General features: G+C 41.3%; 1 protein-coding gene across 3 annotated transcripts in view; it reads right to left on the bottom strand.

The window, feature by feature from the left end:
- Window positions 1-475: 475 nt before the first annotated feature.
- Window positions 476-22311, bottom strand: part of LRRC3B (leucine rich repeat containing 3B) — a 45957-nt gene continuing 24121 nt past the window's right edge. The window contains exons 1-2 of one of the 3 annotated variants that reach the window (XM_066320076.1): window positions 13643-13949; window positions 476-1709 (exon numbers count right to left, since the gene is read on the bottom strand). In XM_066320076.1, the coding sequence (XP_066176173.1) occupies window positions 765-1544 (780 nt within the window). In that variant the 5' untranslated portion in view covers window positions 1545-1709; window positions 13643-13949 and the 3' untranslated portion in view covers window positions 476-764. Of the gene's footprint in view, window positions 1710-5160; window positions 5184-13642; window positions 13950-22311 lie in introns of those variants that run through there. The other 2 variants (XM_066320083.1, XM_066320066.1) reach the window with 2 other exon arrangements.

Below are 22311 nucleotides of genomic sequence, written 5' to 3'. Positions count from 1 at the left end.
GTACTCCCCAGTACTGAGGTCACCTGCCTGAAGCCCATGCATGGCAGTAAGTGGATGCAAGATGAAAACCACCACATACTCCTGGATTACCTCTCTTTGATGTCCTGATGTGCAGCTCCTCCAGGTCGCCTCCTCTCCAGCACTGCTGAAATGCCCTCAGACAGGTTAAGCAAGCATCAGTCCCTTACACTCAGGGTCAGGGCACCCTGCTCTGCCCACACTGTGCCCCTTTCCCACCATGGCAAGCAGCCTGCAAAATGGGCTACCATTCACCAGCTGCTCACCTTGCACCCATGGGTGAGATGTGCCCTTTGGGGACTCTTCAGAGGGGCTGACCTCTCACATCCCACTTCATCATTGCTCCTCTCTTCTATCTCACGACCACTGAACAAACCAAGAGTGCTCTAGCACTGGACAGGTTTCTGATCAATAAATTACTCTGCTTTACATGGTTCAAATTTAAGCTTTTATTTGGTTTTTAAATTAAAAAAATAAATTTCGTTATTAAATAGTGGAATGGGTCTAAACTAATGTTTACATATTAATTCACTTGTTTTAGGATACCACCAGAGAAATAATTGAAGTTTACCACTCAGACAAAACTTTCTGTTAGAAAGCTCAACAGTGGCATAATTTAGTTAAACAAGAAAAAAAAAAGCCCCCGAAGTCTTAATGTTTACAATGAAGGTCAGAAGTAAACCTCTGGTTTTAGCGTCATTCAACTCTTAGTTTCCATCACAAAGGCAGTCATTGTATTCAGAATACTATACCACAGTGCTAATGTCATCGGCTTCATCTGGTTTCTTTTGCCTGCTTGGCAGGGATTTCAAGTACTCAAGGTGCCTCCTGGCATCCTCCTGGTTCTGCCGGACGTAATAAACCACGTAGGAGATCACCATGGTGAACCAGCCAAACATGGTGACCAGCATGGCGTAGTCAGTAGTCTTTTTGGGGAGGTTGCAGAGGTCGGCATCGTTGGCAGCGTTGAGGAAGGGTCTCCCCGCGTGCTCGTCCAGCACAGAGGTCTTGCAGATGACGTTGTTGGCCGTCTCGTGGTTGGAGGCCATGCTGCGCAGCACCTGCTGCAGCGTGCAGTCACAGTGCCAGGGGTTGTTGGCAATTCTGGCCCTGGCCTTCAGGTTGTTGAAAGCATTTTTGTGCACGCTTTTTATCCGGTTGTCGGACAAATCCAGAGTCTGCAAGGTTTCTGCCACCCCTTTAAAGGCATGTTCATCTATAAACTCAATCCCATTTTTTGATAAATTGAGGACTCTCAATTGATGCAAGTCCTTAAAAATTTCGTTGGGGATAGATGTTATCTGGTTGGAGTCCAAATAAAGTAAGACTGTTTCTGGAGGAAGATCTCTGGGTATTTCCTTGAGGTTTGCGTTGCTACAGCTGACGTTCAGACCTCCGGAGTGGGAACAGAGGCAGCCTTTTGGGCACATACTGGCAGAATGAAAGCACAGTATCATGAGGACAAAACTTTGTAAGAGCAGACACATGGAGAGGGAACGAGTTAACCACAGGTCTACCAAATGCATGCTGGGCTGTCAGCATAATCACACGACCACTTCTCATTCAGCCAGCGGGGTGGGAAAAGGATCGGCAAAGCTGAAACGTGGCTTCATTTTCTTCGGCGGGATTAGTAACTACTGGTTACTAACACGTGGGCTTCCTCATGGTCAGTACTCTTCTTAGAAGCATGCCTACAGAGAAAAAGGAAAAGAAGTTCTTTATACCATAAACTCCAATCCTAACTTTGTTTTCATTAAAAAAGTAGAAATAAAAAGATGTTAAAGGGAAATGCCGCACTAAATAAATGATCTATTATCTCAGGTAACTCCTATTAGCATTAATCTGAGTTTAGTGCATAAATCTCAGGACATTTTTAAGAGGATAGACTACACTTACTGCAAGTTGCATGGGCTTGGTTATTAATACTTATTAGAGAAGGCACTGGTTTTCTTTTATCACAGACTCTTCTAAAACAGCTATAAAACCAAATTGCATTTTCCCTTGGTGAAGCAGAAGATGCATTGGTAGGAGCTAAGACTTGTATCTCCAGCAACAGTGATAGGTTAAGTGAGAAATTTGTGGCAGTTAATGTGAACTTATCTCAAAATAATTTATGCTATTTTAAGTACAAGTCAAAGTACTCCAGTAAGGAAATATTTTTACTATATCAAGGAACAAAAATCAGGTAAATCAAAGGCTGCTGCAAGACACCACAACCACCCACCATCTCACTGTTTGTCTCCCCTCACTTTAGCAGTGCCTGTGTGGCCCAGGTACCAGCCCTGGCACCACAACGACACTGGTGGTTCTTGGCTGACCAAGAGCAAGGATGCGGTGAAGGAGGAGAGAAAAGGCAGGACTCTTTGGAGACAGGGCTACAGAGTTTATTGGATCAGGGGGATCCTCACCGCAGGGCTCTGTGTCAGAAGAGACCCCGAGAATGTGAGGGGAGCAACTTATAAAGGGGGGTGGTCTCAGGGATGGGTACAGTGACAAACCAATAACAGAAAAGCAAGGAGTGACTCTTAGCATGACATACAGGTGCAACATCAAATCATAACCAATTGGGAGGGGACCCCCTTGGTTCTGCCCAATCACTTGACGCCTCTCTTTGAATTTTCTGGACCCAGGGAGAGGCCCCAGAGTGACTGACAGGACCAGAGGGTTATGTAACTAATGACTGACACTTAACGAGTATCTGACAAACAACTTGAGGATGAACCAAGGGAAAGGAACAGGAGGGGGGTACAAAGAACTAGCCATTTTACATTAAACTTTCTGGAAGTAACTCATATAACAAGAACAAGCAAAGCAAAATCCAAAACATGCACCACCACACCCCACTTTCTCTTTTGCTTTAGAATGCTGGATTTCTTGTACCTCCTAGCATTTTGTGAGACTCACAGACATAACTTCTACTTTCAGGGTTTTTTTTAAAATTTTCTTTTCATGTAATAAAAAGAAATGGAACAATTGCCAAAAACTTACATATCCCACCCTCCAAAACAAACCAACCCCACAAAACCTATATATGAGCCAAACATTAAAATATCTTATTCACAGCATGTAATTTGCTAACAGGACATATGAAAAATACTGTTTCTGCTTCTCCCCCACTCAAGCTGGCTTTAAAATAGCAAACATCCAAAAGCTTTTCCACTTTCTCCTTTAAGGGGAACACAAATACAGAAGTCTGAAATGCTGACCCATATGGCTTCAAAGACAACCCTTCCCCCACCCCCACCCCTATTATGGTAAACTATGAATTTCTAACAACAACAGGTCCATTCGTTTTCATGTACATGCTCTCTGTCTTTGTAGCAGCTCAGATATGTGTAGCCTTCAGGTTGTATTTACATACAAATGAATTATGTTTTTTCTAAACCCACACTGTATCCTACTGAACTAGAAAATCCCTGCACAGAGGGTACGTGTGATTTTACATGAAAAAGAAGAAATTGCACTGCAATCACTTTTTTGCTTGCAGAACTGACATACCAACTGCAGTTGCTGACACACTGCAGTAATATGGATCAAGTGTGTCAAGCATAATTTCAAACTCACAGTTCAAGTTCTATTTAACCCTTTTGGCTGAGGCTCAGTAACTCCACGGGAAAGAAAAATAAAACAACCTAAACCAATCTTAACAGGATGTACATTACTTGTGATTACTCCATAGCCCTAGGATGGCAAAAGCTCAGCATACTCTCGCTGCAACTACTGGAGAGAGTAGTTTATCACCACTAATCTTCAATTTACCTATTGCTCCAATCAGTGATTGCCCAAGAACATAAACAGAAAGCTTACACTTGGATTCCATGAAACTTCTACTCTAAAATTTAAAAAAAAAAGTAATTGTTAGCAATGAGAAATTGTGAAGTTAACCCCGGAAACGTGAAACTGTTTAGAAGGGAACTAAGCAGAGCATGAAAAGCTCCTTTTGAGGAGAGAGAGGTGATGCAGCACCTCCCGAGTCAATGAAATCCTTCATGACCTCTGTGGAAAGAGCAGGGTTTATATGGAAGAACTCTGTTGCAGTGGGTACATCCTTCCCATTTCTCCCTTTGGCTCTTTGGTCACTGCAGTGCCTGCTCTTCAGACCAGACAGAAATCTGCTACCAAAGGAGATAAGCTCCAGAAGTTCTTTTTTTTCCCAGCCTGCCCAAAAGCGCTAAGTACTTGCTAAAATGTGCAGCCCATTTGGAGGCCAAGCTGGAGCTGGCAGCTGCTCCCCCTGGCACTTGGAGCTGGCAGTCTGCTGCTCCCTCCAGCAGCCCTGGGTGCTGTGACAGGACAGCCTGTCCCCTGGAAAAATAGCCACCTATTTTCTTTTCCCTCCATGTTCACGTGTCTCACTACTGTGCTGCAGCACCAGGAGTGGTCTAGCTCATCACCACAGAATGAGCTCAATTCATCACCTACCGCTTCCCACCACTGGCACTGGAGTCCGACTGCAGGAAGAGACTGCGGGGAAAGAACAAAGACCTTAAGTAGTCTCAGATGCTTCATTTTATAGAAGCTCAGAATTCCTACTGTTCTCATCCGAGTGTGACAAATAAATACCAAATTTACTTCATTACAGGCTAAAAAACCCCCAGTCAAACTGGAAATACAGCGTGGACTCTGCTGAGTCCTCCACAGTACTGTTACATCCCCAAAGAGCATGTATCAAAGAGGCCCCATGCACCAAGGACACTGTAGAACATCCTCACCACACTGAAGACAAATGAAACTATTTAATGTATTAATGTGTTTAGAGTGGAAGTAGAGTCATCACCGACTAAGCAGGATAGTGTTTAATGAAGCAGTGCCTCTTCTAAAGGCCTAACTAAGTAAATGAATATAGAGAGGGAAAAAATTGCAATGTTTTAAGTTGTTAGATAGAGCAAATACAAGTTTAAACCCACAATTAACAACCCAGTCAACAAAACCTGAGTAAGAACAAAGCTCAGCAAATTCCCAGTAAATTAAGCAGAAGAAATACAATGGGACTGAGGATCAGTCAAGGGTAAACAGAGCTTTGTTTGCTTCAGAATATCTAGTCTAAGGGATATCTGAGGGTTAGGTTTCAACAGTAAACTTACAGCAAGAATTTTCTTTACTTCTAGTGATTGCGAGAAATGAAAACTAGGATTCACACACTAATAATGCCAATAGGAAGATCTGTGGCTTCTTGAATTTCTTCTTGCTTGGAACACAACAAATAAAGAAGGTGTAAAAGTTGGAACAAGCACAACAGAGATATACCAGAAGAAACACTAATGACTACAGGCTAAGTGATGAAAGACACAGAATTAAAATAAATATATGAATTAATTATAAATAAAGGAAAAAAAATTAAAAGTGAACAAAGGCACAGGGAAATGACAGCAATACCAGGAGCACTTGTAGCAGCATGGTATAAAATGGCTTTTTGTGAGCATTTCTAAAATACAAGTACAAATATCTAACGCCAAGTCAAATACTGCAGGGGAATGATACTACAGACAGAAGATTGCACAGAAGAGTTCTTTACAGCCTTGCAATTTAAACAGGTTTCCAAAGCTTTATCTTCTTAAGCTCCCCCAAGACCATTCACTCAGTACTAACATTCAACGATGTAGGAAAATGTACAAACCCTGAAATCCTCAGGGAAAGCACATTGCTTTTAATACATAGTGAGACTTCTACTGAGCTTCATGTGTCAGGTACTTTCAAGTGTTTGTCTTTACTGTAAACAAGGTGCAGAGACCATATCTTAGCTCCTGAATGCAACACTACTACATTATCTATTTGAATAATAACTTCTCCCCACAAGAAACTAGTGATGTAAGGAAGTATCAGTGCCTCCAACTACCAACATGGAAAAAGGCCCTACAGACTCAACAAAGTCACGCAGAAAGTCCAGGACAAGACTGCCTGCAATAATAATTTATGCTGTTCTGCATAAAGAGGAAAAGAAAGAGGATTGGAAATCCTATAACCATCACACAGAACAGCTGAAAAATGGCACGGGGTGAGATGCTTTGTTGTTTAGGGCAATGCTAAGACAACAAAAGATGCATGAAGAGACAATGAATCATGTATGTTTAGTTAAAGATGTCTGACTAGGGGAAGGGGGTTTCTACTGCGGTTTTGAGACTTTCAGAGTCCACATGGCACTTTGGTCACCAAAATACTCACACATCCCCTGCCTCTATAAAACAGAATGGAACAGCTACCAAATCCTTCACTTGAGGGCCAGCCACTGCTCTCAGAGGACTCAAAGCAAAGACTACAACCAACCTTGAGAGGTATTCTGCCTATAGTATTTTGAACACACCCATACACACAACCACCTCAGGTGTCAGGTGAAATCAGTGGAGCCACTTGATGACACTCATCCTGAAAATTTGTTTCTTTCAGATGTGAGAGAGGGATTTACTCTATTTGTTCAGCAGATGTCCTCTCCTCACATTGTCCTATATTTTAGTAGGGTCCTTCAAATATTACTCTTTAGCACTACAAAAATTACCTGTGACAGTAAAATATCTTTGTTCAAATTGTTCCAGTAGGACAACACTTCTACTTGGAATTTCACCTGAATTCTCAGACAGCATCAGGTGAACTTCCAAACATTTCTGTTGAGGAAAAGTCAAGACCATTACCCTTCTACTGACAGCTCTTCATCAAGCAAGACCTCACACGATAAAGACAAAACCATGACCTTTGGTTATATACACATTTATATCAATGTATTTGATATAAATGTTTTTATGGGAAGATTCCTGTTGTAAATCACAGAATGAGTGCCACAAATTAAGTCTGTAGAACAGGATCACACAGGTACATGCCAACACAAGAGCCCCCAGCCTCCTCACCTGGTTTGCCTCTTTGTCAAACACTGATGAGAAGAATAAGCAGCAGCTCTCTGCTCTCAGTACCACACTGGCCTTCACCAGATCACAGGCTGTAAGGACTCCTCAGTGACAAGAGATATGGGAGGCTTTTTAATTTTTGTTGTTATAATTCACAAACAAGCAAAAATGAGAAAATGGAAGAAGATCTCATCCTAAAAGCATCTTCATTCCATTAGCAGACAAAGCATTGGCATTGTGCAGAACACACGCTCCCAGCAATAAGAACTGTATAAATATTGCAGATATTTTGGAAGATGTTCTTTTGCTCTTTCTTTGGGATACAATATCATGAAATGCCAAGGAAAAGAAAACCTGGAAGTGCTGTGGCATCAAGCTGCAACTACAGCACAGTCCTGGAAGTGAGAGCATAGCTGGCAGCCACCTATAGGGTTTTATGCAGCTTCTAGGGTCAGAAAGTTTAGTTACAAAGGGTTTGCACTGATCTCTTATGTCAAGTCATACTTCCACCTCATGCACTATCACTTGTGCAGATCCCATTAGCCAAATTATGACTCCACTGGCATTTCAACAACTACACCATCTTCTACATGAGCAAAAAGGACTGCACAGCGCACACGTCTCACTGTGAAGCAAATGCAGTGAAGGCGTAATTTAGCTTATAGGATTTCCCCCACAAGCTAAATTCTCCATTTTCCATTTCTCCATTTCTCCATTTTCCCTATAAATAATGTAAGGTGCTAGAAAAATGTCTCCTCTTCAAAGCTGGACCCGCTGATGAAAAAGATTGCATCTATTACTCCAGCAACATCAAAGGGGTCACAGCTAGCTACTAATGCTCAGCAACTGCACACACAGTAACTTAAGGTTACTGAAGTCCCCAGGATTAGAAAATAATTTTTTGTTACTGTAGTGGATGTGCTCAAACGAGCAGGCAAGATCAGAACAGGGAAAAGGAAGAAGCCAACAGATCAACCACAGGGGGTGAGCTATTGGCTGCATCATGACTGTACTCAATCTGTCTGGTCTGTCACTTTTCAACCACCAGAAAAACTGGAAAAAATTACGTACAACCCAGCTTCCTAAGAATGTGGATCACAGGGACTGATGCACAATCCACCTGCCTAGGCTTACCATTCTGAGCATATACAGCTGTAAAGCTTAAGCAACTTTGCTACTAACTTTAGGCACAGTACTCAGAGAAGCCCCCATTGTAAATGGATCCCAAATATCACTGCAGAGCTCCACACTCCTTGGGGTCACAGAGTCCACAACAAACATCGCTGTGTCCTCAGTCCACACTGAAGGAATCCCCAAGAACAACTGGAGGACCTCCACATCAAAGATGCACTGCACACATCAGGGTGCCTCCCACCCTCCTCTCATACAGCCCACACAACTCATATGAACCTAGAGACAGCCTCTATTTCTGTGGGCAGCTCTACTGCCTCCAAAAGAAGCTCTCAACTCCCAGTAAGCCCTCAAGAGATCCCTGAGAAAGAGCTGAACTTTTCAAGCCTGGTCTAAGTCCTACCCTTCAGAGTAACAACTTTCTTGCGTGCCAGCATCGGAATTTTGATACAGAATTAGAAAAGTCCAGTAAATAAGACTCCTACAGGGCTCTTTTTTTAGACATCTTTTAAGCAAACTAGCACTCTGAATAAATATTAAAATTTTATAACTAAAAATCCATTAAATGGAGCACTGTAAAAAGATCATTATTTTAACTGACTTCCAGAAAATTACTGAGATGTTTTATAGTTTTGAAAGACCTGACATTATTATAACTTTTTTCCCTCTTTTAAGACATCGACTATGTTGGTTTATACAAAAGATGTTCATTGATAAATCTAGTTTTCTATTTTTTATTAAAACAGGCCTTAACTTTGCCATATTGAATATTTTTGGGTTACATCAGGTTTAGCAAATTAACCATTGAAATAGAAAATATGCCCCTTTCTAATACATTGTTTCCCATGAGTTCTGTTTCCTGTAATGCCAATCCACTTGTTACAAAACACACACAAACACCCCCACCTTGCTATCCCACATCCACAGAGCTGTGTTTTATGACTTTGTACTCACCTTTTTTTACCTCGTCATAAAAAGCCATATACTACTTTATATCTAAAAATATTACCTTGCAATTAGTGTTGACAAGATAGCCATAAAATGGAGATTATAGACTAAAACTAACAGGTGATTATCCAGCCAGAGAAGTCCAGTTTGCTAGAGGACTGAGGACAGGCCAATTTTACCTGAACCCAGAAGAAGAGATTTGCCACCACTACTCCCAAACAATTGCTAACATAGGCATATTTAGGAAGAGTTAAAACAGAGAAGATTTTTGGAGAAAGAACTATTTATATGCATCCTACCCTTAATAAATCTTACACTATGGTAAACACAGATCTCTCAATAAGCTGTACACTGTCCTGTGCACCAGGTTTGAGAGCAGCTGAGCCTCTGGAGGCCAGCAGTGTCTGTGCACACTGGGGAAAAACCTCTATGAAATCTTGCCTGGCTCCACCAACATCTGCAGGCTGAATCAGCCCATAAATTTTAAGAACACAAGAAGATGGATGTAAAAATAAGAAGTTGTGGGGTTTTTTTACATACCCATGGATATATGATGAAACTGGCAATGTGACTGACTGACTGAGTGGGTACTGAGCTGGAAAGTGATGATACTTGAGAGCTGAAGCTGGACAGGAGCAGCAGGACTCAAAGGGGAACACAGCAACCACTTCTGACCTCTGTGCTGTCTGGGCACTATAGAACAGTGCATGGGTACCAAGTGAAATCCTCCAAACAAGCAATACAATCCTATAAAACAATGCCACCTGTGTGCTGTCAGCACACCACAGCCAAGGGCAATCTCACCAGCTGCACAGACAGACTGTGGATCAAGCAACTCAACCCTCTCCATGGCTCCAGGACAACATGAGGAAATTCCATTTAGCAGATGAAACAAGAACTATGCTAAATGAAACATTTTCATGTTTGGAATTGGTTGGATTCCTAGGGCAACAGGCATGTCTCCCTGTCACTCCTCAAATGTGGAGGCTTGGCTGCTTTGCAGCTCAGACACCTTGAAGGTAAGTGGTTAAGACGCCGTGAAGAACCAAACCAGAGATGTGCCACAAGCTGCTTGCAAGGTGCCGGGTCATTGAAATTCCCAGATGGAAGTCTCCAGCAGTGGAAGAGTTTCAGGATTTCAGAATATGTGAAGATGAAAAATCCTAAAGCACTAAAAAGACAAATTAATAGAAGCCAACGGCAAATGAGGTGGGGAAAAAAGGAGTGAAAAAGATCACTGATTCTATGAATAATTGAAATGTCATGATTAATCAGTGTGAGCCTGAACTTCAACTACATAATGGATTCATTATCTAACGAAACACCAAATGTACTGTAACTATAATATTCTCCCCTAGGACAGGACTCAGAATGCCAGTTGACATTTTGTTCCCAAAAATCTTCCAGTATACTCATCTATATATAACTGCAAACCTTTCCCAGTTGTAGAAGCAAAGTGTGTAGGTAAAGGTTTATAGATCCCGAGCTATGAATGCCCTCCCTTACCTGTCACAGAGTAATAAAATGGTTGAGGAGAGCCAAATGAACATTTTAAGCTATAATTACTTTCTGATTGTGAGATCACTGAATGTATCACTCCTTATTACAGATTAACATCTTAATTATACTGTGTGGGCAAATGAATCAGCACTTTAAGACTGATGGGTTGGGTTCATGTCAAAAAATGTATTTGACTTTTTTCCCTTTTCACGTCAAGTCAGGAATTATTTCATAACTCTCGGCTGATAAATAATTGTGTGAAGCTTAGCAGATATAATGACAGAAAAATATTACAAATCATCTCCTAACTTTCCTACAATGCTTTGCTCTTGGAAGTCTTCTGTGGCAACACATTTCTTGGAATGGAATTTGGTAACTTTCTGGAAATTAAAGAAACAGCTGCTGGGGATGCTCTTAGACCTCAGGTTTTTTGGGGTTTTTCTGAGCCTTAATAAAGATTGAATCACCTGCTTTTTAGAAGGTATGCAGAGCTGCCTACTTTTCCTTGTCATCTCCTGCATCCTCTTCATCTGACATAGACTACAGACTGCTACTGTCCCTTCCCTGAGCAATATATCCTCATGGGAAATATAAACAGCATTTTGTACACACACCTATGACATTTGAAAAAAAAAAGGTTACATACACTTACAGTGCATATGTAGTGGCAACATAAAGCAAGTTAAAAATGAAAGGCACAAGATGTAAGATGCATCATAATCTTTAACATAATTTAAAACTATATTTGGAAGAAATTGTCTTCACAAGCTATAGAAAAAAATATTGCTCAAGATATGCCAGTCACTGCTCAGCAAACACATCTGCAAAAAAGATTTTTCACCACTACATAAGAACATGAAGAACCACGTTACAGACGCTAGAAGAAAGTGCTCCAACACACATAAATGACTACTTGTGAAGAATTCTCCAAAGCCTCATAAATTTTTTTTCTAGATTATTAGTTTGCATTAGGGTAAAAAATATTTTTTAAGAGTTGGGGATTATATTCTACCAAGTCTCAGTCACATTTTCTGAGAAAACATCAACAATCATTCTATTTGGCAAGAAAATCCTTTCCAATTGCAGCTGAGTCAATCCTCCACATGATCTATAGTAGAAAAAAATATATTCTGAAAGCTTAAAATAACCTGAAGTGGAAATACTTCATCTTCCTTGGGTGAAGAGATCCAGACTAAAGTCTTTTCTAAAGTCTGGTTATGAAAAGAATACCTAGGAGCCTTTCACAAATAAGCAATGCTACAGGTTTTCAAGAAATCTGATATAACCAAATGGAAAATGTTTTCACCGTAAGATGTCAATTTCACAATATTTGCCAATTTATTTTTCTCCCATATTATAAAATAACATGATCAAAGTGAAACAGACTAGTGCCCAGTTGGAGCCATACTCTTTCCAGTAGCTAAAGATGAATGCTCCTTCAACTTAATTAGGCAGAATCTATCAGATCAGAGAAAATCTCATCTTGATCTCAACATAATTACACTGATTACATCAATGACTACCAGCATAATCAGTGGCAAGTCTTGCAATTTAATCTTGATAACTGCATCTGGTGACTGCAGATGGTGTCTTTGCCCAGTTGAAAACCTCATTCTATTTTTGCAAAGTGCAAATCTAACCCCTGGGAACAAAACTGTATTATTAGAAACTGATAGGCCTTTAAGGAACCACCTTGCAAAAGATAAGCAAGATTCAGACCACATAGAGACCTTTCTTCCGCTTTTAAGGGTGTTTATTTTGTTCTGTGTACCGTGATCTTTAGGCTCACTTGAGGTTCATCCAAATGCTCCTGCAACTTAGAAGAAGACAGAAGTTGTCACTAGGCTGGGGAGGCTGTGCTGATAAGGAAGTCAGCAAGGCAGAAATAAGGGTGCAAACCTGATGGGACTGTTCAGCAAGGAACACGCTGGTGGCTCTGCAAAGCTGCCATCAATAGCCCAAAGCAGCAACAAGATAGCTGCTGGCAGCAGACACCTGGGCACCAGGGAATCCTGCAAGAGAGGTGCTGCCCACTCCAAAGCTAGACAGGGAGAAGGAGAACAAAGCAGAGAATGGTTGAAAGCTGCTTTTTCCAGCCGACCTTCTGCCACAGAGCAGGTTCCCAGGAATCACAATGGGTCACCACGGATGCAACCATTTCTTGGATTAGACAGCTCAACAGGAAATACAGATGTGAGCAGAGGAAGTGCCACAGTGACAGCTCAGCACCCATTTTCACAAACTCTTGCTTTTACTGCGTCTACATTACCCTGTTGCGTTAAAACCCAGGAATTCAAGGATGTTTCTTTCTGCACAACTTCCCAGTGACATAAACATAGAGCAATAATTCATGGCACAAATAATTTGCAAGGAAATAAGCCAGCAGAAGCTATTACTAAAATGAAGCAACCTGAATTACAGTAATACACAAGATGCAACTAGAAAGAAAAATAACTTACTTCCAGAGCAATTACTCTGAAAAAATCTTAAAGGGGAGAAAAAACCCACAAGAAAAATTAGCAAAAGCAGACAGCAGTTAAAATATAGTACCTCAGCAGTTATTAATTCAGCTCCTTGTGCTTTGAAATATGCTACCTGTATATTCACCTTAAAGAAGCATGCAGAAGTAGAGTAACTCATTTAGAAAAATGCAAGAAAAATAAAATGTCTACCAGCATATGAAAGAAACCAATCAAGTTTGAAAGTTCTAATTAAAAGCTCTAAACCTAAAAGTGAATGCTTAACACCACAAAACCACAAGCTTCTCCTAATGAAATTAAAATTGTGACTTACCAATGCAAAAGAGACAGCACGTATGGAATAACTAGGAGATCAATAAGCAATTAAGCCACTTTAAAAGACATTCAAGTGACCTTCCACAATCTAGTGACATACTGAGTTAGCTACAAACCATTTGGGCTTGCCAAAGAAACTGGCTGATCAGTGACACTGTTTTTGCTGTGCCAAGGGCTATTACACCTGCACACTGCTGCTTGCATAGCTGGGAGAGCTAAGAGCACATCTACAACACCACACATACACACAATGTACTTCTCGTTTCTGCACCAAAGGTGTCAAGCAAAGGTATCATAACCTACTGCATCAAACCACCCACCACAAAAAACACATCCCCACTTCTAATATTTTAATCCATGAGCAGCGTCAAATAACTGTAATTTCTTTTTCATTAGCTTGCCAGAGAAACTTACCTCTTTTTTTTTTTTTTCCTGTCCTAATAATAGATTTTCCTTCTATATTTAGGTACCATTATAACTCTAAAAGCTCAGTGTCTGGTATTCTAGAATAGTCAGACACAGGGATTTTGCGCTGCCATGAAAGCAAGATTAACAGGTTCCCATGAGGACCCACTTTTAGCTCTGCTGGCTGCTACTGCCATTAGAAGCTGATGGAAAAACTAGCCCAGCTACATCTTCTGTAGCCCTCCTTCAGGTGAGGATCTCCCAAGCAAGCAAAATCTAGCAGTGTAAAGCTTCAATGCCATCTTGTGCTGGCAGCACTTCCCTAATTAAGAATTTAAGGCCAGATGGAGCCATTAGATCATCTAATCTGACCCCCTGCCTACCACATGACGTGTCGTTTTACCAGTAAACCTCATATTGAGCCCAAAAATTTAGGTCAGACTGAAGCATGTCTGAGCTGAGAAGACTGCTGTGTGCCCAGCCAGACCTTTTGCGCCCACTGTTCTTGCAGCATGCTGTATCAACATTCACATAAGAGTTAAACTACTCTAGCAGATATATCTGCTCCACCAAGATCCAGACACCAAGAAGAGTGTCTGTTTCCAAAAGAAAGGCTATATTGAAAGATAATGTTCCACTGTTCATCAGCAGCAGCTGCATGTTACCACTTTCTCCAAATGAAAGTTAGGCAAACTGGCTGTATTTTAATCTGCTGGTGAGTTACATCAGGCCCTCTGCTGCCATTAAAGAAATTTTCAAATTACATGTGTTACATCTAAGCAACAATCAGCATGTTTTCATTTTGAAGTAAGTGCTCTGGGGCATCCCCAAGGCTTCACAGGAAGTCAGGTGATTTATTTATTTATTTTTTTGAACCATGTAGTACTTTTCCAAAGTCATAAAAAACTTGCTGTATTGTTTCTCTTCTGAGGACATACGATGATAGTAAGTCGTTATTACAAGTTGAAGTTGCAACCTGAAATCCTTTAGGGGTTCTCTGACCCTTACTCAGCAAAAATCTTCAGCCTGTTTGCAGCTCATCAGCTTGATGAGGAGGCAACCCACGTTCACTGCGCTGAAATAAGAATTATCACCAACTGCTAAATATAAGGAACTGCTCTAAAGAAAAAAAAAAAAGTCTGCTTTTCTCAGTGAAAATAAACACCAACCTTTATCAGACATGCAATCTAGTTGTGCAAAAAAACCAAAAACAAGGCACAGCTGCTCAACACTGAGTGTGCAGAGATTTTCCAGTCAGTTGCTTTTCCCAAGGAGAAAACAGAAGGAAGGAAGAGCCAAAAAGAAGTTTTGCAGTGGCTACCTCCAAGAAGAGAACAAACCCTTGAGGTCACATTTTTACTAAGGGAAAAGAGGTCTTTATCAGCAGCACTAGAGCACAACAGGAACAGACTGAAAGTTGGTTCAATAAAACCCTTATTTTAAAGACAAGAACATATCAGCTCTTTGTGTCTCCCCTCTGAGGTTATACAGCCAAGTTGACTTTGGCAGACCTAGCTGATACAAAAAGCAGGAGGTGTGAAGGGAAGAAAATCTTGATTAGCTGGGCAATGATCCAATAAGCAAGACACTTGAGGCCGCAAGTTCACAGCTGAAGAAGCTCAGGTAGAAATAATTTATAGCAAATTAAGTTAGGTCATGATAATGAAATTTAAAGACATGTGGGACACGATTTATTTTACTAAGGCTTGTTGAAAAGTGAAACCCAAGCAGAGCTAACAGGAAGGCTAATTTAACTCTGGTTACAGTTGGTACTAGCACCGAGATAAACTTAACTTGACATACTTGGAACGGGAAAGAGAATATAAGAATAAGATTTTTTTTAAAAAAAATTTAACACCATTTTTCCACATTGCGGGAGAAAGCAGGGCAAATTTGATCCTGTGAATCGTGGCTGCTTGTTTCCCAATTTTAAAACATCCTGGCACACAGCCCTCAGTGGCAAGTGCAGTGGAAACAGCTGATCACAACGGTTGGGAAAGGATGGATAACAACATCTGCACTTCAAAGCCCCTGCCATCAAGGGGCAGGATGAAAAAACTTAATAGGAAAAGGTCTCATAAGAGGTGCAGCCCCCTTGCAGGTCACTGGAAAGCAGCAGCAATGGCAGGAGGGATGCTGTCATTATCGAGGGCTCTGCAAGTTACCTCAACAGGTTACCTGGTGGCAGCCTGGGCTTTGGCTTCACTCGGCAACAGACGAGGTGACATTATGTCCTCAGCTGTCCCTGCAGCCACCCACGTCTCCCATGCTGTGAAAAACGCCAGGTGAAGGGAAAAAAGAGTCATTATAATGGATGAATGCAGCAGTTTGCAGGAGCAGGGAGAGAGTGATGAAAAAGTGTTAATATTAAAGTAATAAGGCTTGTGGTCATTTTTCAGTCTGAAATGCACAACACCATAAAACAATGCTTAAAGGCACTCCACTTCTGTTCCAAACCACCTGCACGCTAAGGCACCCTGCTATTAGCACATAAGTTGTTTACTACCAGTCTTATTTCAGTCAGACTCCAGGACAGCCATAAAGCTGAGCACTCAGTACAGGAGTCCAAGTGGCCTCAGGTCTTCCTTGGTGTGCCAAGCCCCAGTGTGTCACCTGTGATCCCTGCCCAGTCACTAACCCACTCATTTCTAGTAAGATGTATAAAAGTCAAAGCAAACGGAATCTGTGCCTGGCACATGGCACACATTCCTTCTTGCCTACTTCTCCTCTAGCTCCTGGGGCCACAGTTACACTCAGTGAGATAGGCTGAGCACAACTATGATGGTGGCTTTATCTGCCAATAAGCGTCCCTTGTGTCACACTTTCCCAAAATAGTCTGGGCACTGGTTGGTAAAACAAGTCTTCCATTTCCTCTCCTGAAACAATTTCTTAAAAAAAAAAAAAGTAATGGAGAAGTAATGAAATATAATGGCAAAGCAAATAAATAATGGATATTCTTTTGATATTAAGACGTTTTTATCTGTTTATTTGTCACTTGCCTCTCTTTTGTTTGTTTCTTTGGTTTGCTCTTTTGTTTGGCCCAAATAAAAGCATGTGAGTTCAAAGCAACTCACCACTTTTTTCCTCTGTCAGAAGCAAACATTATGATTCAGGGAGTCTTTATAGAGATGGCCCAGCTACAAAGAAAAGTCTTTGTCTCACTGAGAGGACTACAACTTCAAGGACAAAAAGACAGAGGCAAGAAGAACAGTGGTACCTACAGGAAAGTTTAAGGCTGACAAACAAGCTTGAGGAATTGCAGGAAGAGCAAAGAAGAAAGAGAACCAGAAGTTAATCTCAGGCCTGCGCACACACCATGAAGGGAGGAAGCCAGATGTGGGAGTTTCACATGAGAACACACTGGCTCACAAGCCCATGGGTCAGCTCCTTACAACACGGAGCCCAGCAAAACTGCCAAGCCTTAACAAGTTCCATAAATTATACCATCTTCCTGGAGCTACATGACAAACTATGGAACAGCCCAGCAGCAGCAGCATTCTATTGACTAACACAATAGAGAGAGATGCACTGCTATGGTGGAAAAAATATAGTTTTCCCCATATTTACACATCTTCACAACGAGAGTCAATAGTGAAAAGCACCCTGTTAACTCTCCTTTTTTTCGAAGGCACATTTACCTCTGACGCATTCAATTCCCAGATCTAAACACAAGTCAGGAGTCTAGGACATACAAAGGGGTCCAAATGGTCTAATCAACACTGTTATCGAGCCCCAGGCCAAATGCTATATACTATGAAGAACACCACAACGAAGAGTAAACCAAACTGTATCACTTGAGAGCAGCATTTTCAAATCTTTTTCCTCATTTTTCATCACGGGAAACATTATCTTGATCATTCTCCTTTCCTTAGTTGCCACAGATGCAGTGCCACAGTGCTGCAGCAACATGCAGCCATCTTCATAAGCTGGTTCAGATCTGAGCACTCCTGTACTCCTGACTGCTTCCCTTCTTGCTTTCAGTCTGGCAAAGGTATCCTCCAATTCCATCCTGCCCTTCCTCACTGGACAGTAAGGATAACAGACTAGCTCAAGCACAACAAAACAGATTAAGCTCCTGTAAGGAAGTGGTGCCATATACCTTTCAGTGACACTTTTTCCGGTCCAAGGACAGTCTGCATGCACCCCAAAAGGATGGTTTCTGAAAAAGGCAAATCTTCCATCTCTCCCAAGCTGCAAGCAGAGCCCATCCTTGCAATCCTACATTTCAAACCTTTGCTAGCCTGAGGAGCAGCCCAGTGTTAAACCTCAGTCAACACAGTGCTGGCGACCCATTTTCAAGCCAGCACACGACAGGTGAGCAGCAGCAGGGTGCTCACAGTGGCAACAGCCATATGTCACTGCACCACCAGGCCTCTCACAGTGTGCTGTGCTCAAAAGTGTCCCCAGAACACGAAAGGGAGACACCCACAGCTATGGCATCAGTGTGTGCCACCGCACAGCTACACTACAGCAAGCAAGGAGACTGCAGGCTGGCAAGCCCATGGCTCCTTGGGGCACAAGCCTCAACAGCCCTGAAAAGCTATTATAATGGGTCCGCTTTCCTTTTGTTTAATATATTCAGCCTCTCTTCTCTCTTTCCATCAAAAAGCTGTCATTTTGCATATAACCCCTGTAGAATTCTTCTAAGTTGCACACAGAAATGCACTTTGGCAAAGACCTCTGCAAACAGGGAGGAGTGGGCAAGTCAACCATCAACCCAGGAGGTGTCTTACAAGTTCATCTACAATATTAACCCACTGCATCATCATTTCATATTATAAAGTTACTTTCATGGCTGTACAAAAAGCTCCATTAAGAATGAATGATTAGTTCTCCATCAGTGACTGTAACATCTGCCTTAGTAAGACAATCATTTATTAATAACAAAATAAATAAATAGGCTTCTATTAGAATCAATTTTAGTGACAAAATGAGAGAAAAAAAGACTCTATTTATCATATGTTAGTACACATTTTATTTAAAGTTATCCCTATTTCCCAGGCAAAATGCTACATCCTACCTTTGCTCATTAAAATAGGACATGGCTTGAAGTTTGATGAAGAGGAAAAAAAAATTTACTATTTTTTCCCATATAGTGGCATTCTTTCATTTAAGTAGTTTATTTCCACTGTATTTTTCATAGCATTTGTATCAATACTTCTACCAAAATCTTAAGGGATATTTTAGCATTATTGGAACGTAAATGTTTTCTTTATTAAATAAGAATTTTGAAACACTTGGGAACATTTAAAACACGTATAAAACATTATACAATATTAAAAATTTTAATCAAAATACAAAATTTAAACAACATTGGCATTCCTCTGTCTTTCTAAAAACATAATACTTTTTCTTTAGCAGTTCCTCCTCCTGGAGCTTTCAGTCAGTTTTCTTCAAAACAAAGAGAAGGTGCTTCTTTGGTGCACTAAAGGTTGTAGCTCTTTATGAACAGGTGAACCGTGTGGCCCCACTGAATGCTGCCTGGCTGGGCTCACACTCAGGAACTTAGCAATGATCTGAAGCAGAAGCTCAGATGGTTGTGACGAGATCAGGCAATGTGTTTTCATCAGACAAGACACCTGATGTGGGCTATGTTATGAACAGACACACGCATTGCAATTCTGACTTCACAAGATGTGATGACAACAGCAGATATGCTGAGGAAAATAAACCACCTTTTTTTTTGTGTAACAGTGCCAGCAGAAAGCAGCCCAGAAGTTGGTCCAGCTACTCTTGGGAATAATTATTGCAACACTTTCAGCCTCCCACTAGTTTTGAGGCAGTGCCACAGTTCCCATGCACAGCCATTCTTGCTTCCATGCAGGATGAGAAGCAACCCTGGCAGACCTCCACGTGCTGCTAGGCTGAATGCTAGCTAAATGCTGTGCAACCCTCTGGGAGTCACTGGCTGTTCCTGGAACCTAAGAAAGGGAAAGGCTTTTTAAAAGTTATGATGAAATTAAATCTGGCAGAGCCGTGCTGGAAAGGTAAATGAACACTGCTGAGGATGAGTGGCTCCTCAGCTCTCACTCCATTCAGTGTGGATGTCCAATGGCTCTTTGGAGGGCAGGGCTGACAAACCTATGCTCCCTGTCAGTGGCACATGCTCAGCAGGAAAGGGGTGATCTGTGCTTTGCACCCCTGTTAGCCCAGACTGCTGTGGACTTGGAGAGCAGATGAAGGCAGGAGCCAGAATCCTGCCCCAGGCTGATGGCTCCACCCAAGCAGCAGCAGTTTCTGGTCCTGCTGAGCTCAGGAGCTGTCAGGTTCCTGCTGAGCTAAAAATAAAAGCTTCACTTTTTTTTTTTTTTCCTGCCTCTTTCTCTCCATTTGACAACTGCACATAAACACTTGTAGATTGGGACTGTTACACTCCCGCAAGCTTAAAACAACCTTGCTCAGGCACGGACGACAGCTCTCGATGGCAACATGAATGTGACTGCAGACTAATTCACCTTGTTGTTCTGACACATGAAAACCATCTCTGAAATCGCTGTACGGTCTGTAGTCACTCCTGTTACACATCTCTGCACAGTCAGCACTCAGCCAAGCCAACACAGCAAAGAAGCACGCAGAAAAACCTCGCATCTTTTTGGTAGATTCATACTGTTTTGTGCAGAATTCTTCTTTTCAGTGTAATCATGGAAAGACACTAATAGCTTAATTTAAAAGCAGGACTCTTACATTTTTTAAATATGCACACTCTGGACAGAACTGCTTTGTGTCTAAAGCACATTAAGTGAATCTCTAATATGTGGGAAGACAGACTACCAGGAAAAAGGCCGTCCATTTAAGAGGTACTTCTTCCTTCAATATTCTATACTCAGAAACCCAAGGCCCCTGCAACCAGTGAGAAAATCTGGAGCCATAAAGGTCTGTTGTCAGCAAAGGAGGATCGAGGTAAGGGACATTTAACCACACTGGACATACACAAGCCCATGGATCCAGAGGGAATGCATCCATGAGTGCTGAGGGAGCTGACTGAAGCTTACAGAAGGCTACTCTTAACTATCTTTCAAAGATCATAGGAATAAGAGGAATTTATTGAGGACTGCATGAAAGCCAGCCCTATTTTCAAGAAAGAGAATTCCACAAACTACAGGCAGGTCAGTTTCACCTCCAACCCTGGGGAGGTGATCAGCAAATCAATCTGGGAACAATTCCCTTAACATATGGAGTAAAATTAAATAACTGGGAGTAGTCAGCATAGATTTATGAAGGCAGAAATCCCACCTGACTAGCCTGATAGTTTTCTGCAATGAGAGGCCTGCTGAGATGAGAGAGAAGTGGCTGTTATTTATCTTGACATCAGCAGAGCTTTTGATGCTGTCTCCCGTAACATCCTCATTGACATACTGATGAAGTACAGACTAAGTAAGTAAATGGTGAGGTGGAGAGAGCACCAGATGAACTGCTTGCCTCAAAAGGCTGTGCACAGCAGCACAGCTAAAGTCCAGCTAGAGGTCCATCACTAGTGGAGTACTGCAGGGGTCAGTACCGGGACCAACACCATTTAACATTTTCACAAGAACCTGGAGGGTGGGAAAGAATCTCCAGCAAGTTGGCTGATAATAGAAAACTGAGAGGAGCAGTTGATACACCAGGTGGGTGTGCTGCCATCCAGAAGGACCTGGACCGGCTGGAGAACACGCTGGCAGGAACATCAAGAAAATACTCAAAAACAGCATAACTCAAAACAGAGGCAATTCTAAGCTTTGCAGCATAATGCTTAAATCCTACAGATGCACATTTTTATTTCCTCTTTGTGCCACACATTATTGTACAATCTGTGTTGTCTGTAAAGAAGAGATGCATTTCATGGGGTTCTTCACTTCCAACAGGGAGTTAGTTATAAACACATGCCCCAAAACAGAATTTTGCTGTAGATATTTTCTATCAGCTTTTATAAAATATCTTACCACTGAGTATAGTTTCCACTATGACTACAGTAAGCAAACAGATCCAATTACAGATGTTCTCCTTTAAAAATACTAATTGAAAGGAACACGGTGTATAGCATTAAGTGAAATGATGATCCTTTCCACAAGAACAGCACTTCCTGAGAAATGGTTATATTAGCAAACTAACACTGAAGAGACACAATTACTGTCTTGCTCTGTGACTCTAAATCAATATAGTATCCTTCTTTTTTAACTCACACCAACATCCAAAAAGAAAGGACCAAAACTGCAAATGTTTATTCATTTTTGTAACTGAAGTCAACAAATTGAATTACTGAATTGACAGCATGACAATATCCCCAATAAATATGCATAAACTTATCTGTAAACCCTTGAAAGGAGAAGTTTTTTAAATTACAACAAGTCACACACAGTCAATTTATTTAGGTAAATAAACTGCTAAGAACCTCATGGACCAATTAAGTGATTAACTGAATTCAATGCATCAAACACCAACTTGGGTGCCTACTCTCATACATGCTGTTTTAAAAACACTGCTCTTAAAGAAACCAAACAAACAGAGAGAGAGAAAAGAAGTTTAGGCCTTTTTTTTAAGATGCTTTTGGGCACCAAAATGACACTCAAGCTGGCAAGAAAACAAGGGAAAACTTCCATTCTGCTTTCTGTACACAAATTACAGAAGATAGTCCTCAAAGTGCAGCTAGAAAGCTTCAAAACAAAACAAATCCACTGAACAGTCTTTCTAAAATTCCAACT

Source organism: Sylvia atricapilla, chromosome 1 (assembly GCF_009819655.1).
Source record: "Sylvia atricapilla isolate bSylAtr1 chromosome 1, bSylAtr1.pri, whole genome shotgun sequence".
NCBI lineage: Eukaryota > Metazoa > Chordata > Aves > Passeriformes > Sylviidae > Sylvia > Sylvia atricapilla.
The sequence above is the reverse complement of the archived record's forward strand: the minus strand, read 5'-3'. Positions and strand labels throughout refer to the sequence as shown.